Genomic DNA, 17,530 nt, shown 5'->3' on the forward strand with positions numbered 1-17,530 from the left:
AATCCAAAGTGTCACGACTGGGGATGTGAGCTATTCTAAGAGACGGAAGTTTATTATGAGGAAAACAAAAGGAGACTCGAACCTGGAGCATGTTGCAACACGTTGGTGGTTCCCTCAAACGTCCGTTGACAATGCACGGCGTTGGCAGTAGATCATGTTACATTAGTCTGTGTGTCTTTAACTCATGGGTATAATCGACCTCGAGTCGTTGCCAGATGAATGAGATTGAGGTTTATGGATGGATTTGAAATGAAGTATGATTTGAGGGCCCTCTTCATCTCAATCAGCGTTGTGAAGACGCGTTGAACAACAACAATGATGTCACTATGATACATTTGATTGGTTTGAAGTTTAACATTTGAAAAGAACACAATTACAATTCACAAAGTTACAATTCATCACATTATTATTCAGGAAAGAACAAGATCATTTAAAGATGTGAAATATTTGTTTATTAATGTAAATAATATGAATGCTACAGAAACAACGTCCATTTCATCTTTCTTGGGAAGGCGCTACTCGGGGACTTAAGGTAAAAAAAATACAACTTTATTCAAAGTAAAAATACAACTTTATTTGATCTTATTTGAACACATCATTGATGACCTAAGCAGTGTGGTGTGTCGCAACGTGGAGACACAGACATCTGGAGGAGGGGCCCATACGGATGGGACAGGGCGAGAGAAGAGAAAAGTTGAGAAGCCTCCCATTGCTGATCCAATAGCCGATCCCACAGCCACCCATAGCCTCCCACAGCTCTACCTTATGAAGGAAGGGAAGCGTCAGTCTAGCCCGGTAGTCCCGACCGGTTCAGGGCGGGGAGCCTGTACTTGTTGACAACGTGTCCGTCGGTTCGAGCTCCTCGGCTTTGAGGAAGAGTTTAGAGCCGAGCTCAGCCCTGCAGCGAGGAGAGACGGGCAGTGCGCTGGAGGGATCTGGATCAATACTCTGGATTTGAGATTTCGACCGTGTCAGATGAGCGGTCGGGGCCCCCCGAGTCCACAGAGGAGAGCTCGTCCGGCTGGAGACCACCCGGTCCTGCCTGGAGCCCACCGCCGCTCTTGTGTCTCTGAACCGCGGTGCGTTCTGCAGTAGGACGCCGCCGACCCTTGGCTCACGGGTGAGTTAAAACGATTCATCATACCTCACAAGTTTTTCGTAGTGGTGGTCTTCAGACTGTCCCCAAGAAAACGATGACGCTTACCCCCCCCTCTAGAAACTTTTGGGATTTCTAGTCCTTGTGGCGACAATGACGACGAATCGACTGTTTTCCGTTTAAGTCATGCAGCAATACGCTTTATTCACTGACGTGGATATATTTATAATTGATTGTACGGTCCCACCCAAAATCGAGAGAATAAAATGATAACTCTGTTGGCGAACGTCTACACACGGCGTGGCGTGATGTCATAGTATCCCCATTGAGAAAACAATGCCGCTCATCTCTCCCGGTTTGAAATCAACAACTCCTTTATGCACTGAACCGTGTTGGTTCCCACCAGACCCCTCACAATGCGTTAATCTAGTGATTACTGACTTGGCAGCATGCAAGGGTTCCCCTCATGCATAAAGTCTAGTTAACAGTTTACATAGGAAGACAGTATATGTGTGGTGGTCGATGGTCATATGTGGCTCATTAATATTTCCTATACATTTCTTGTCCTGTGTTTGACTTCTTTAGTATCTCACTGTGAAGTAAACCCCCAAATCCTTTCTCTGATCTCCGCTGTCCTCCAGAGTGGGAGAGACGGTCTATTTCTGTGTTCAGGCCGTTGTGATGATAGGCTTGGAGTCCTAGTCTGTAGTTACTCTGCTCCCCTGCACCCCCCCATCCACTGGAGCTAAACGCTATTCTGCTAGCGGGAGCCAGATGTGATGTCCCTGGGAAACGGCCCAGGAAACCCAGCCCTGCTCTGGCCGGGGGGGAGAGGGGACGGATGTGAGATGTGGAGGAGCAACTGTTGGCTCACCTTTTTGACATTGATCCATGTGTGTGTTGGCGCGGTATACTTCAGTGAACGTGCGTGTACACACAAGTATACCCCTACGCATGAGTGGATCTAATCTACATCGTGACGCGTGTGTGTGTCACTTCAAAAAAAGTTTCCTTAACGTGCTGTAACATCAACAACAACACGCTGTCCGGTGTCCCGGGTGTCGAGGTGTCCCTGAGCAAGACACCTCACCCTCACTGCTCTTGACGAGCTGGCTGTCGCCTTGCATGGTTGAGTCCGCCGTGGGTGTGTGAAGGTGTGCATGAATGTGAGGCAATATTGTAACGCACTTTGAGTGGCCACTGGATGGAAAAGCGAGGTATAAAAGCATGAGGGTTTATTTACAAAGCTTGTTTTTTGCCCTCCCATCGGTTTGTTGTTGAGGAGCAGTTACGGGTTTTGTGTGGCACTGTATAATCCAAATAGTGTAGTCGTGACTCTATGTTTACGAGAACTCTTCCAAAGCAAAGAGACTCAAACGGTGATGAGTAAGTCGCTCCAGACATCTCCCCCTTCTCCTCCTACCCAGAGAAAGTATCATTCCTCTTCAGAGTCCGATGGAATCGAGTCGTAAGACGATCCGACCTGTTCCAGCTCGGCACATTGCTACACCGTCAGAGGTCAGAGGTCACCTGCTGCTTCTGCTCCTGCTCTCCAGGATGTCGGCCGTATAGGGAACACAGTGGGAGGTTGGCAATTAGACAAACGAGGGGGGAAGACCAAACTGGTCATCGTTGAGGAGTTTGGTTCAGTTTGTTTAGGAAGGAGAAGGCCGGTGTTGAGAATGTCTTGGATGATGAAGAACATAAGGTGGGGGGGGAGGGGGGAGGGGGGGGGGGGTTGGTCTGCTACAGTATGGAAGCCTCATTAGTCACAGATGGAACGGCTCCGAGCTGATGCTAGGAGTATCATTCAATAGCCTACACAGGGGATCTATTACTGGAGCCCTGCGATACGACACGGCCCGCTGGAGCCTGAAGACCCCTCCCCCCCCCCCCCCCCCCCCCCCCCCCCTTTCACTTCATGTCTTTAGTCAAGATGTTTGTCCCTTCTTTGATTCGACTTACCCTGACACCAACGCGACGCTCGGCACCTCCGCGAGTGACGAATGGTGTGAGCAGGGAGTTCGTCACGGTCGATGACAGTTGCATTTTGCTCTCGTATCTCAGTGAGCCGGTTTTGTCACTCGGCTAGATGAGATAAGATAAGATAATACTTTATCGTCCGTTTGCACGGAATATGTTCTTGCAGTACATCCCAACAATTATACATGAGGACATGAAACAGCATTAAAAACATAAACAATGACTAATAAATATGATGGGGGGGGGGGGGGCCCTTAAAAGCCTAACCCTTAAAAGTCACTTCTTCGCCTTCCTGCACTCTGGAACCCGATAGCTTTGTTCCCGTGCGGTCCATCCTGATTCACCCCAAGCCCCCACGAGGGCCGTCCAGACCAGGGGGTCTTTGGGACGCCCCAGCAGAGCTAAAACCCCCCCCCGCCACATCTCACCCTGCGCCTCACCCTGCACCCCCCCCCCCCACACACACACACACACACACACATACACACACATAGCTCACCCTGAAGCTCACCCTCCCCATACACACACAGACACACACACACACACACAGCTCACCCTCCGTCTCACCCTCTGCCCCCCCCCCCCACACACACAGCTCACCCTCCGTCTCACCCTCTGCCCCCCCCCCCCCACACACACAGCTCCCCCTGCCCCCCCACACAGTTTACTTACTGCGCCTCAACCAGCGTTCTGAATACTGATGAGCACCGCAATGGAGACCGACACCTGTGTGTGTGTGTGTGTGTGTGTGTGTGTGTGTGTGTGTGTGTGTGTGTGTGTGTGTGTGTGTGTGTGTGTGTGTGTGTGTGTGTGTGTGTGTGTGTGTGTGTGTGTGTGTGTGTGTGTGTGTGTGTGTGTGTGTGTCCCAGCATGCAGAATGAGGCATGTGACCCTCTTGAAACAGACTCATTGTGCAGCCGGTCTTTTACTGACTGTAATTTTCTGCCTTTTTTCTGTGAGCATCGCCCAACGGCTCTGTGTTGAAAGGCCCCTATTGTTCCCCATCAGCTCTCTAATCATGGATCCAGGGGATTATGAGGCGACTGCTAATGCCGAACGGCTCTGGGCTTTTTCGGTCGCCGTGAGTTCACTGAATTCTCCGTTTCACCCGACAGCTTATTTGGGTTTCGATCCATTATGAGTCTGGTTGTCGTGAATCTGACGCTGTGCATTTCTCAAAAAACGAAATCACTTAGAACTTTATAGAGAGTTTTTACTTTAACATGACAGTTGCAGCAACTTGATACCATACATACAGATAGAAGTTGGCAAGAGAAATAAAAGAAAAGCTAATCGCTAAATCAAACTGCCTGAGAAGTGCCTTTTTTACTTTTGCATCCTGAGGATGTAATTATCTCTTAGTTATTGTTCCAATCCAATGTCTTCATTTTGAGTCCTGTAAAGAACCCATTTTTCCCATTTCTGTCTAATTGTGCTTCTTGAAGCCTCAGTTTGTGTGTCCGTTTCTACATTACAAATATCTCTTAAACCAATCAAGTTAGCCTCAGATTTTGCCGTTGGCGGACCGTCGTGTATTTCTGACCACCTGTAGACTCCTGGTTTACCTTGTTTGGGTTCCTTGCCGGTGGTGGTGGTGGTGCGAGACCGCCCCCCCCTACCGCCCTCTGTTGTTCCGCTCTGTTCTTTCCTCAATGTCAGCCAAAGCTTCACCGGTCATGGTAAATGGACTGCATTTATACATTCACCCATTCATGCACACATTCACACACCGACGGCGGTGTCCGCCATGAAAGGCGACAGCCAGCTCGACGGGCGCAGTCAGGGAGAGGCGTCTGGCTCAGGGACACCTCGACACTCTCAGCTAGGAGGAGCCGGGGATCGAACTAGCAACCTTCCGGTTACCAGCCAACCCACTCTACCTTACATATATGCCGCCCCCATGTTGATTGTCCTCTAATTTGGACGAGTTGCTCCTGCTCATACTTAGAGGGCAGATGTAGGGCTACTCGATTATGGATAAAATCATAATCACGATTATTTTGGTCTATATTGAAATCAAGGTTATTCAAACGATTACTTTTGAGTTTGAAAGCATAATGTATTTATTCAACATGTCTCTCCCGAAAACAATTTGTAACTGAGAACTTACTTACACGCGAGAAATACACGATCAATAAATGATCAAAAAGAAAATGGTCAAATCTAAAATGATGCACGGATATGTATCCAGCTGTTCTGCACTTTCTATAAAACATTTAACAAAAATAAATAAAAATAAATAAATAATAATATTAATCTAAAACTCGATTATATTAGTTTTGTGATCGTTTGACGCTAAAATCGAAATCGAGATTGAGATTCGATGAATTGCCAGCCCTAGGTAGATGTTCATAAGACTCAAGGCTCACTTGTTCAGAGTTCACCTAGACTCTGCATAGGCCCCCAAAACACCCTCTTACACAAGTATTTTATGTTCTACGTCCAGGGACTTAAAAATTGTACTTAGCTAGGATAAGATGTTACACAATGCCATCTTTGTTGTGTACGGGGAATGGGTTAACCTAGTGGCAACTGTTAGTGTAAAAACAACTGACAAATGTAAGTCACTTCGGAAAAAAAAAGCGACTAACTAACCTAAATTTAATTGTACATGGCTGAGACAGACACCCCCCCCCCCCCCCCTCAGGTGAAGGAAGGTTTAACGCGAGGGGATGAGAGGAGCTATGTTCCGGGTGTTGTGTTACGATGCATATGTCATTTAGAGACTTGCAAATCTTATCGTGACAGATGCAGAGGAAATCCATACCCTATAGCGACACCCGATATGGTCATTTATTTGGTGTGACCTATATTCAGGGTTTGAACCATAGACAGGTTCAGACCAGAGACGCACATTATTTTTAAAAGCTGTCTGTGTGTTGACAAATCAGTTTGACGCCTCCATTTAAAGAAACCTAGTCTCTCAGACTTTAGATTACCCTCTAAAGTCTGAAGGATCTGTGAGTGGGAACACAAACTAGGCCCGCAGCAATCAACTTTACATAAGTGTCTGTAGAGGTTTCAAAGCAACACAAATCCACCGTTTAGCCCAGAGAGCGAAGAAACCGGCTCAGTTCCGATTAGTTTCATGAAAAAGGTAATAATCAGTATGATACCTTTCTTTTAAAGCCTATAATCGGTCTGCATGTATTTATACAGTCAGGCCTGAGGCAGGAGGCCTATCCTCTGTCTGAAATGCAATTTTCTCATCAGATGCCAAGTGTCATAAGTCTTACTGACGGTGCCTAATGCATTCATGTAAAAGATCCCTCTCTGTTTCTGGATCTGCCCTGATTGCTGGAAACGCAACGCATCATGCCTCCTGCTTGCCCAGTATTTTAATATTTTCCAGGAAGCGCATGCAATGCACCAGGCCACAAATTCAAACTAGCACACAATGCGAATAATATTTAATTATTGCTGCAAAACCTGATGTATAGTAGTAATAGTTAGCCCATTTCAATATGATGAGCACTCTTTTGATATAGACTAGTATCAAAAGAGTGATTTGCTGTGAAACGCATTCAAGTACGGTATACCCAGTGAACGGAAAGACTGCTACGGATAGAGAGGTTCACCTCGTTAGGGGCCCACGTCCCTAAGCGAGGGTCACCAGGGCCTGGAAGTACGTCTGGAAGGTCAGGACCTGAGGCTCAGGGCGGGGTTCTCTCAGTTCAGGGTTCTCTCAGGTCAGGGTTCTCTCAGGTCAGCGTTCTCTCAGGTCAGCGTTCTCTCAGGACAGGGTTCTCTCAGTTCAGGGTTCTCTCAGTTCAGCGTTCTCTCAGGACAGCGTTCTCTCAGTTCAGGGTTCTCTCAGGACAAGGTTCTCTTAGGACATTGTTCTCTCAGTTCAGGATTCTCTCAGGGTTCTTTAAGTTCTGGGTTCTGAGAGGTCAGGGTTCCCAGGCTTTGGGTCGTTGTTATTCAGTCTGCACACTCTGCCATGTTGTTGTTACATCACTAATGAGGGCATCATGGAGGGCATTCAAATATCAAACCGGCAGTTGATCGGGGCCATTAGTGAAGATCCTGTTTGCATGTCTTCACATGAGAAGGACTCTTTTCAACTGAAGGTTGGTCTGATCTGAGCATTGGGTCTGTGTTCAGAAGCTTGAGAAGCTTCCTCTGTACAGGTTATATCCTTTCTTTGGTTTGATTTAAAAGTATTGATTAGAGCCAGGATAGATAACTGTCTTTTCCTATTAAATCATAGTATAGTATTATATACAAGATAAGTTTGATCAGTGTCTGTGCATGAACGCGGTAAAAGGGTGGCGGTGACCTGAACGTGACCAGAACGTCGGCAGCCACTCAACGTGTAGGCGAGCGTCGTTCACTCTCCGAGGATTGCGCGATAGTGAACAGCGCTCACGCAGTTTACAGGCACCTGATGATTCACTGTAACCGGCTGCCAGCATGGCTTTAAAAAAAAGAAGAACAACAACGTAGCTACCGCTGAAGCCAATAGGTCATATGAATACTTGAAAGAAGATTATGATCAAACAAGCACAGATTTGAACGGTTTAAATCAATCGTTTAAATGCAAATGGTTCCCTCCGGGTCTGAAGTTACGAGTCTGCACGTCATCGGCAACAAATTAAAAAGACGTATCGAATTGAAGTGTCCGACCGGTCTGGCAAAATATTTGTGTAAATACTTAATGACGATCATTCACAAGAAGGGTAAGGCCTTGAGCAGGGCTCCTCCACCCAAGACAAACATTTTGTAAATTTATTGGTTTGGTTTTGCACTTTCTGCATCATATTACTCATTGTTTAAGTGGTGAAACATACTCTTGCATTGTTTTATCTTGGCTTTTGAAGTAATCTTGATTCTACAGTAGTACACAGTGATTCATTGAGTTTGGGCAGTGGGCAGTGATTGGGGGCCTGGGGGTGAATGGGGAGGAGGAGGTTCTACTGATAAGAATATAATAGAATAATAAAAAGAAGAAAGTAACTGTTAATTTTCCTTGACGATGAACTTTTTAATTGTTAGCTATGAACGTGAACGAGTTCACTTTTAGTCTGTGTGTGAACTGATCTTTGAGCTGGCTCTTGTGGAGGGTGACCTTGCACAACACTGAGTAGGCTATGATATACAAGTACGCAACACTGAGCGTGATATATATAGTATTCTGAGTATTGTCGTCGGACAGCCAGGAAGCCACCAGGTCGCTGCTGCGTTAGCGATGTGGCCCGACAGGAAGTGCCTGCTGCAGCACGCGGTCCTGATGAGCTCCACTTCCTGTGGCGCCGCTACCCTGTGGCGCAGCAGAGGAAGTGGCGAGCAGCTACGCCGTTTGAAGCGTGACAGCAGACGAGTCCGGCCCGAAGCCTCTGTAGGTTCAGCTGAGCGCCACGGGAGAACACAAACGATTTTAGAAGACGTGTGTGTGTGTGTGTGTGTGTGTGTGTGTGTGTGTGTGTGTGTGTGTGTGTGTGTGTGTGTGTGTGTGTGTGTGTGTGTGTGTGTGTGTGTGTGTGTGTGTGTGTGTGTGTGTGTGTGTGTGTGTGGACCCCAACGGCTGGCCCTCAGCATGCCGGCAGCACACAGCCAGGACATCTGCAAGGTCTCAGGCTTCTTGGTTCAGCTGGTGTTGGTCCACACACACACACCCACACACACACCCCTAAACAAGCTATGTGGGGAACTCGTCAGGCCGGTTCAGTCCCCCCCCCCTCGTATGTAACGGCCATATAACAGCCGATAATAGATTTGATAAACGATAATGCGTCTGGTAAACGATAATGCGTTTGATAACCGATAATGCGTTTGATAACCGATAATGCGTTTGATAACCGATAATGCGTTTGATAACCGATAATGCGTTTGATAAACGATAATGCGTTTGGTAAACTATATAATGTGTTTGATAATTGATAACGAGTTTGATAAACGATTATGCGTTTGCTAAACGATAATGTGTTTGATTATCGATGACGTATTTAACCAACGACAATGCGTTTGATCAACGATAATGCGTTTAATCAACGATAATGCCTTTGATTAAACCCAGCATGTCGTTGGGGACCCGAGCCCCCCCCAAACCTTCTCGCTCCTCTGCTGAACCCGCCGTTCGTACCGCGGAACAAAGACCCTTCGCCGGACTTTGTCCGTGGGCATTGTTGTGCGTTGCCAGGGCGACGTCTGCTTCTTAAGCAGTCGGCCTGGGAACCGCCGCGACGCTACGACGCAGACGTCTCTGTTCCCCTAAGCGCTCCGTCCCCCACGAGCACGCGGAGGTGCCGCGGCGTCCTTCCCAGGCCGCGGCCCATGGAGCTGTGGGCTCCCTCAGCCGCCCCCCCCCCCCCCCCCCCCCCCCTGGCCCTCACTGCGCGGCCCGTCTCTCCCCCGGCGCGACCCTCTCTGGGTGCCAGGGGGGGGGGGGGGTCAGGCATCGGGCCCCAGAGTCTTTGTTCGGGCCCCATAATGGCTCCATTCTCCTCGCGAGGCACGGACCTCCAGTCCTCGCAGACAGAGGACACCACTGTGACCCGCCGAGGGCCGCCGACATCAAGCATGCACACACACACGGCGCCTTGGAAACGATCGGTTTCTCATCGCCTGTGGTGACGGCAAACATCTCAGTCGACCGAATGGATCCTAATGGATCCTACTGGGGAGATTGAGCTGTTGACTCACAACACGTTGGGAACCCTGGTGAACACTAGAGGATGGACTCGTTCCCTGTGTTGGAACGGGTTTATTCATCACAATGCTGCTTCACCGGGGCTGTTAGGACTACCCTACAGTAGGACCCATGCGCTAAACTAGATCAACAATGGAGCAGGATTAGCAACATGATCTTCCCTTCCTGTTTTGGAGATGGGGGGGCAGAGGGTTTGATTTGCTGCTCCCCTCACGCTCCAACGAAACGATCACTGGAGCAATCCTGGCCCCTTGTAGAAGTACAACATACTAGTTTACATCGCTCCTTGGGACAATGTCCCGGTTTAGCAGCTCAGAGAGAAGGCTGTAACTCAATGCTAGGCGGCAGTACTACTCTCAAGCCATTAACAAGTAGCCAGCGCTTAGAGTCCTCCAATTCCCTCCGTGGAGAAATGAAAACGAGCCCTGACGAATGATTTAAATAACAAAGGGTCATTTGACTGCCATAAAGAGGGGAGAGGAGCACTGGGCTCTGAACTGCGCCCTGTGAAGAGGCATCCATCTCCCCGCAGACGGCTTTGCAAATGACCTCAGGCCAGCTGGCCGGCAGCACAGGTGTTTGAGCCGGGGGCCCCGGCCAGGTGGCCCCCGGCGGACAGAAGGGCCCAAACATGAGGCCTCCCTGGAGCCGTAGCTGTGGTCGGGCTCTGGGGGCAGAGAGGGCCGATGAGAGAGGAGGGAACCCTTTGGCTCTAAAGTTAGCCGGCATACTCCTCCATTTATGCCGGGGCTGTTTTTGTCCACGGCGATCGCTTCCTCCTCCTCCTCTGCATGTTGGAGTCTCGCATGAAGATTATACCGTAGGCCTGATTGTGTAAACATTTCTCTCGGGCCTCACTGATTTTCTGGTCGGAGTAAAGACCGTAAAAATATGCTGTTTTGCTCGAAGGGTACTTTGTGCACTTTCAGCCTTGACATGTTGTGCCGTTTTAGGGTTTCAGACCTGTTATTAGAATGACTCCAGATGAGAATAATCCAGTGTTCTGCAACGTTTATGGGTAGGCCCAAGGGCTTTATTTCACAATCCTTCCCCGTGAGTGGCTCTATAGAGGGAGGGATTGAAAGCCCTTTTGAATGTGAAACCACGGTAACGCACAATAAGGGTACACTCATTAGCATTAGTTAATGCCGTAATCATCGTTAAACAACGTGTAAACAACATTAACAGTTAAGTGATAGTCGAGTAATCATTTACTAATGGTTTTGTTGTTTACTAACCCAATGTTTACAGTATTTAATAGTGCTAAGGTTAACCCTAATCCCACCCCTAACCCCTAAACTAACAAGCTAATGTTGGATGATGGTAAATAGACCATAAGTAAACTCTTAATTCCCTGTTAGTTAATTGTTAGGTAACGCTTCTAACCGCGTTAACTGATGTGTGCACCCATGGTTGATCCATGTCTCCTTATTGTGAAAGGGTTACCGGGAACCCCCCCCCCAGACCAGCGTCTGCTCTCGGTGTTCTGCAGCAGCAGAAGAAGAAGAAGTGATAGCAGACAGAGGAAGGAGACTATCAGAGCAGGCAGGGCGGCGCCGCCTCCTCACTCTTTCCATGTGGAGGCGGGCTCCGTCGGCGCTACGTGTCCGCGTGTTGCGGAGCGAGAGGCACACACACACACACACACACACACGGCACTGGGGGCCTCTCTCCTCTCCTCTCAGGAGACACGGGGGACGGGTTCATCCATACATGAGAAGGGCCCCGCACAGAGGTCTGTGAGGGGGAGGAGAGGGGGAGAAGAGGGGGAGAAGAGGGGGGAGAGTCTGTTGTTGACCGGACCAGGGCGGAGGGGGTTTGTAATCTGAGCCGGGCTTCTGGTGAGCTCATGTAGGAGAGAGCCGAGAGCTGACGTGGAGCTCATAGTACTCCAGAGTAGTACTCCAGAGTAGTACTCCAGCCCAGTTGTCTAGGGTAGTGGTCTAGGGTTATGGTCTAGGGTAGTACTCCATCGTAGTAGTCTAGCCTAGTGGTCCAGCCTATTAGTTAGTACGGCATAGTGGTCCTGCGTAGTAGTCTAAGGTAGTAGTCTAGGGTAGTAGTCTAAGGTAGTAGTCTAGGCGGGTAGTAGTCTAAGGTGGTGGTCTAGGGTTGGGGTCCAGGGTAGGGGTCTAGCCTAGTGGTCTAGCCTTGTGATCCGGCCTAGCGGTCCAGAATAGTAGTACGGCATAGTAGTACGGTAGTAGTAATGTTCCTGCGTAGTAGACCTGCGTAGTAGTCTGGCGTAGTAGTCTAGCCCAGCCTAGTCCCAAACCCCCCCCAGGGCTGTCTGTGGGAGGCCCCTCTGAACCTCCTCCAACATGTCAGACGGGTTCTGCGTGTCGGTTAGGAAGCACAAACAACCCCGTCAGCTGGAGGCACCGACCACGCTGAACCGCTGAACTGCTGAACCGCTGCGGGCGGAAAACGGAATAGTTGTCAGGAAGACCCACCGTGGGGAAGCCATCGCTACCCTCCCCCCCGGCCTCCTGGTGTCACTGGTTAGGGGGGGTTACCAGGTGGGGTCATGACCTATGACCCCACCTGGTAAGGGGTTTGAGAAAAGAAATGAGAACCACCTTGTGATCCATGAGATGTGGACTTGCCTATACTCCCGTGTGTGTGTGTGTGTGTGTGTGTGTGTGTGTGTGTGTGTGTGTGTGTGTGTGTGTGTGTGTGTGTGTGTGTGTGTGTGTGTGTGTGTGTGTGTGTGTGTGTGTGTGTGCGTGTGTGTGCGCGTGCGTGCGTGCGTGCGTGCGTAACCAGGGAGAAGTCCCAGTTGACATGCAGCTTTCACACCTCCCTCTCAGCCCCGGGTACCCCGACCCTCGCAGGGCGGTTCTGTGTCTGGGAACACCGAGCCCTGTTTTGTGAAGACCGTGTGAAAAGAAGGAGGTGAAACAAAACGGCATTCCTAACAGAGGCAGTAACCAGAGAACCTCGTTTAATTTTGCCCTCAAACTTAATCCAAAACCGTCGTTAAAAACGTTGATGAACCAAAAACATCCGTCTGACGTCCGTCCCGAACGCTCTCTGTCTCAACAGCCGGCGAACCGGATGGATTTCAGATAAAAACCTCATCGCCAGTTGGAACCACATCCTCCCCTCAACACCCCCCCCCCCCCCACCCCCCTCCCCGTCCCTGATCCACGCCCCAGCATGGCAGATCCCACGGGGCCCGGTCTGGAGGGGTCCGGGGCCGGCGTGGCGGAGGTGGACGTCTGCAGCCTGGAGCCCGAGAGGAACTACGAGGTCATCCCGGCGGTCATCTGCTCCATGTGCTGCCTGTTCGGGATCATCTACTGCTTCTTCGGTGAGGACCACACACCCCCCCCCCCCCCCCATACACACACACCACACCCCGCTGGCTGGGAGCCCGGGGAGCGGCGAACCGGGGGACATGAGGCCCCATAAAGAGCATCTGCCCATTCTGAGCATACTCTGAAACACAACATCTCTATGAGCTTATGTTACAGGGCGGCCATTAGAGCCGGATGGTCTAGTGTTGGCCGGTCTCTGTTAAAGGACTGATGGTCTAGTGTTGGCCGGTGTGTCTCTGTTAAAGGACTGATGGTCTAGTGTTAGCCGGTGTGTCTCTGTTAAAGGACTGATGGTCTAGTGTTGGCCGGTCTCTGTTAAAGGACTGATAGTCTAGTGTTAGCCGGTTTCTCTGTTAAAGGACTGATGGTCTATTGTTGGCCGGTTTCTCTGTTAAAGGACTGATAGTCTAGTGTTAGCCGGTTTCTCTGTTAAAGGACTGATGGTCTAGTGTTGGCCGGTCTCTGTTAAAGGACTGATGGTCTAGTGTTAGCCGGTTTCTCTGTTAAAGGACTGATGGTCTAGTGTTGGCCGGTCTCTGTTAAAGGACTGATGGTCTAGTGTTAGCCGGTTTCTCTGTTAAAGGACTGATGGTCTAGTGTTGGCCGGTTTCTCTGTTAAAGGTCACAGCCTCATGGTCTAGTGTTGGCCGTTGTCTCTGTTAAAGGACTGATGGTCTAGTGTTGGCCGGTGTGTCTCTGTTAAAGGACTGATGGTCTAGTGTTGGCCGGTTCGTCTCTGTTAAAGGACTTGATGGTCTAGTGTTGGCCGGTTCGTCTCTGTTAAAGGACTTGATGGTCTAGTGTTGGCTGGTGTCTCTGTTAAAGGACGCAGCCTGGGTTGAACTCAACAGATGTTCAATGAACTGTGTGTTTGACTTGTTTAAAGCTAGCAAAACCTACATTGAGCCCAGACATCCTTGCTTAAAGATTATGAATTGTCCCTGCATGAGTTCCAGTATGATGCATTGTAATGCATATATCATTGCAAAGTGTGCAATGTTGGTTTTAACACAGCGAGCTGATATTTGTGTGTTTTTATTATTGTGAACTGCACACACACGACATACAGTCTCTCACGGCTGTGTTGACTCTGTAAGTTGACCACTTCATGCTCTCAAGAGCTTCCCAAGACTCCCCCGTCCCACACCTCGCCAAAACCATAACACTCTCTCCTCCTCTCCTCTCCTCTTCTCCTACTCTTGCCTCTCCTCCTCCTCCTCTCTCCTCCTCTCCTCTCCCCACCCCATCTCCTCTCTTCTTCTCCTACTCTCGCCTCTCCTCCTCCTCCTCCTCCTCTCTCCTCCTCTCCTCTTCTCCTACTCTCGCCTCTCCTCCTTTTCTCCTCTCTCCTCTCCTCCTCCCCCAACGCCCATCTCGCCCTCTCCTCCTCCTTCTCCTCCTCCCTTTCTCATCTCCAATCTCCTCCTCCTCCTCCTCTCTCCTACCTCCCCTCACTTCTCTCCCCTCTCCTCCCCCCCCCCCCCCCCTCCAGGCTACCGCTGCTTCAAGGCGGTGATGTTCCTGTCGGGTCTGATGTTCGGCTCGGTCATCATCTTCCTGCTGTGCCACAAGGAGCGGGTGCTGGACACCCAGCTGAGCGTGGAGGCCTCGGCGGGCATCGGCCTGGGCATAGGCCTGCTGTGCGGCCTGGTGACCATGCTGGTGCGCAGCGTGGGCCTCTTCATGACCGGCCTGCTCCTGGGCCTGCTGCTGGCTCTGGCCGGCCTGCTGGCGGCGCAGCAGTTCGTCGCTCCCACCACGGTGTGGGTGCCCCTGGGCTCCCTACTGGGCACCGGCATGCTGTTCTCGGTGCTGACGCTGCAGTGGCAGAAGCCCCTGACGGTGCTGTCCACGGCCGTGTTCGGCGCCGCCATCATGACGGTGTGCGCCGACTACTTTGTGGAGACGCTGACGCTGACGCTGCACGCGTACGGCGTGCTGCGGCTGGCGCCCGGCCCGCCGCTGTGCTGGTACAGCTGGGTGGTGCTGGGGGTGTGGCCGCTGCTCAGCCTGATGGGCGTGCTGGTGCAGTGGAAGCTGACCGACGCGGGGTACTCGCACACCGAAGGTCAGAGGGCGAACGGGGAGCGGCGGGCTCTGTTGGGGGGGGTTTGATGATGATGACGATCGTTGTTGGGTTGTGACGGCTCATATGTTCGAAGATTGGATTTAATTTAGAAAATGTAAGATAACTTGAGATTACTTTGTTATCCCCATCGGGAACGGGAGTCACAGCAGCAGAACTGCAGTGTGTTAAAATATTAAAAACAAAATAACTACAATAGATATTAGTAGAGGAAATGAAGTTAAAGGGTCGGCTTTGCTCAGGAGGTAGAGCGGTTTGACTTGGAACCGGAAGGTTGCTAGTTCGAGTGTCGAGGCGTCTCTGAGCAAGACGCTTAAACCTAACTGCTCCCGACGGGCCGGCTGTCGTCTTAAACGGCAGTCTCCGCCATCGGTGTGTGAGTGTGTGTGTGTGTGTGTGAACCGTTGTAAGTCTCGTAAGATAAAAAACGTAATGCCTTCGATGTAGTTGTAGATGCTAAACGCGAGCGTCATTGAACGTGCTGCCCGCTGCCTCACTGAGCCTCCCTCTCTCTGCCGCCCCCTAGTGGTGATCAGCCGCCGGCAGAAGCGCGTGCAGCTGATGCGGATCCGGGAGAAGGAGGCGAGGAAGCGGCAGCAGACAGGTGGGCAGGAAGGAACGTACCGCCGCAAAGCCCCCCCGGTCAAACGTTACGCCGGGGACCTGCTGGCGCCGGTCAGTCTCAGACCCCCCCCCCAGCCCCCCAGACCCCCCTTCAGCCAGCGTTGCCGTAGACCCCGGAGCACATTGATGACGTCCTGTCCCGCGCGCCCTAACCCTTGTCTCCCCCCTTGTCTCCCTGTTGTCTCCCCCCTCCAGAGTTACCTGCAAAGTCTGCGGGACCGGCAAAGCGGTACCGGGACATCCCTTAGCAGCCTGGGGGCCACCAACCACAGCATGATCGACATGGACTACGACACGGGCTCCACCGCCCCCCTCACCGCCACCACCCCCGTGGTGCGGGTCTGACCCCCCCCCCCCCCCACCACCGGGCCCCCGCCACGCCCCCACCCCCACCACCAACCCCCGTGGTCCGGGTTTGAAGACCCCCCCCCCATCTGGCACCTCACCACTCCCAACCTCGTGGACCGGGTCCTGACCCCCCCCCCCCCACCGGGCCCCCATCGCCAACCCCCCTGTGGTCCGGGTCTGAGGGGTCCTGACCCCCCCCGCCCCGCCCCATCACCTGGACTACAGGGCGGGAAGGGAGAGAGAGAGTCTGTTGGACACACTTCAGAACCACTAAAGGAGAGAGGGAGAGAGACACTGAAGGAGAGAGAGAGAGGGAGAGAGACACTGAAGGAGAGAGAGGGAGAGAGACACTGAAGGAGAGAGAGAGGGAGAGAGACACTGAAGGAGAGGGACGAGGGGGGGGTTAGAGGGGACATGACATTAGAGGTAGATACTAACCCAGCTCCCATCTTTCTTTACCTGATGATGGAACAGGTTTTATAGTGAGGGGCGATGAAGAACGTTATGGAACCGATTCCTCAAGTTATTCACTCTGGACAACCGGTCACACTGACCCTGTCTCCCTGACCCTGTCTCACTGACCCTGTCTCCCTGACCCTGTCTCACTGACCCTGTCTCCCTGACACTGTCTCCCTGACCCTGTCTTATTGGAAGTTGTGAACAAACTGTCTCACTGACCCTGTCTCACTGGCCGTGTCTTAATGGAAGTTGTGGACAACCCGTCTCTCTGATCCTGTCTTACTGGGAGTTTCTATCTTTTTAAATATTTCTAGATCGAGAGAGGAATAGGTGAGTATGAATAGGTAAATGTAGATGTGTTTTGCTAGTTCTTAATGTCTGCGTGTAGGGGCCGTTATCAGTCGAACCAAAACCCCTGGACTCAGAACGTTCGGTCATCTCACGCCCCGACACCGTGCGCAATAAGGAAAAAGGAAGAAACACGACAACCTCAGAAAACGTTTTGCTCTTCATTCGTAGATTGTGATAATCACATTTTGTGTGTATGCGTGGGTGAGTTATTGAGCCGGAGTGAGTCCTTTTCATGTCAGATTCATGTGTACAGAATTGTTGATAGAGTTTTTCAAAGTCAAATAAATGTCTTGGATGAAATACGAAACACTGAGTCAGAGCTCGGACTGCGAAGCAGCCTGTTTTCGCTACCCTGGTCGCCTAGCAACGCCAGAGTCTGGCGGGCTTCGGCTGTCTCCCTCAGACCAGGACCAGAGGGAGGAGTTCCTGTTGCCATGGTGCCTGAGATGTTATTGAGCAGGCATACCCGACGCATGACTAAGAGGAGACCAAAAGTAGTTTATCGTGTGTAACGTCGGATCAGCTGATTCTACAGGATTAACTGTTGCGCACCTCAAGACTTCATGGTTTCGTGCACAAGGTGACGGCATACCGAATGCTGATGACTCAAA

General features: G+C 51.0%; 1 protein-coding gene across 2 annotated transcripts; it reads left to right on the top strand.

The window, feature by feature from the left end:
- The first annotated feature begins 634 nt into the window (after positions 1-634).
- Positions 635-17,226, top strand: LOC115556731 (transmembrane protein 198). Of its 2 annotated transcripts, none has more exons than XM_030373993.1 (5): positions 635-1,120; positions 12,777-13,044; positions 14,544-15,119; positions 15,664-15,812; positions 15,957-17,226. In XM_030373993.1, exons 2-5 carry the CDS (start codon positions 12,891-12,893, stop codon positions 16,104-16,106), a joined length of 1,029 nt encoding a protein of 342 aa, XP_030229853.1. In that variant the 5' UTR covers positions 635-1,120; positions 12,777-12,890; the 3' UTR covers positions 16,107-17,226. The 2 variants fall into 2 exon arrangements, with proteins under 2 accessions (XP_030229853.1, XP_030229854.1); XM_030373994.1 differs by having other exon boundaries at positions 15,664-15,741.
- Positions 17,227-17,530: the final 304 nt, after the last annotated feature.

This window comes from Gadus morhua, chromosome 13, assembly GCF_902167405.1.
Source record: "Gadus morhua chromosome 13, gadMor3.0, whole genome shotgun sequence".
Lineage (NCBI taxonomy): Eukaryota > Metazoa > Chordata > Actinopteri > Gadiformes > Gadidae > Gadus > Gadus morhua.

Coding starts and splice junctions, on each gene's coding strand:
- LOC115556731 (XM_030373993.1), top strand. CDS start 12,891: ATGGCAGATCCCACGGGGCCCGGTCTGGAGGGGTCCGGGGCCGGCGTG. Junction 13,045..14,543: donor GATCATCTACTGCTTCTTCG/GTGAGGACCACA, acceptor CCCCCCCTCCAG/GCTACCGCTGCTTCAAGGCG. Junction 15,813..15,956: donor CCGGGGACCTGCTGGCGCCG/GTCAGTCTCAGA, acceptor TCCCCCCTCCAG/AGTTACCTGCAAAGTCTGCG.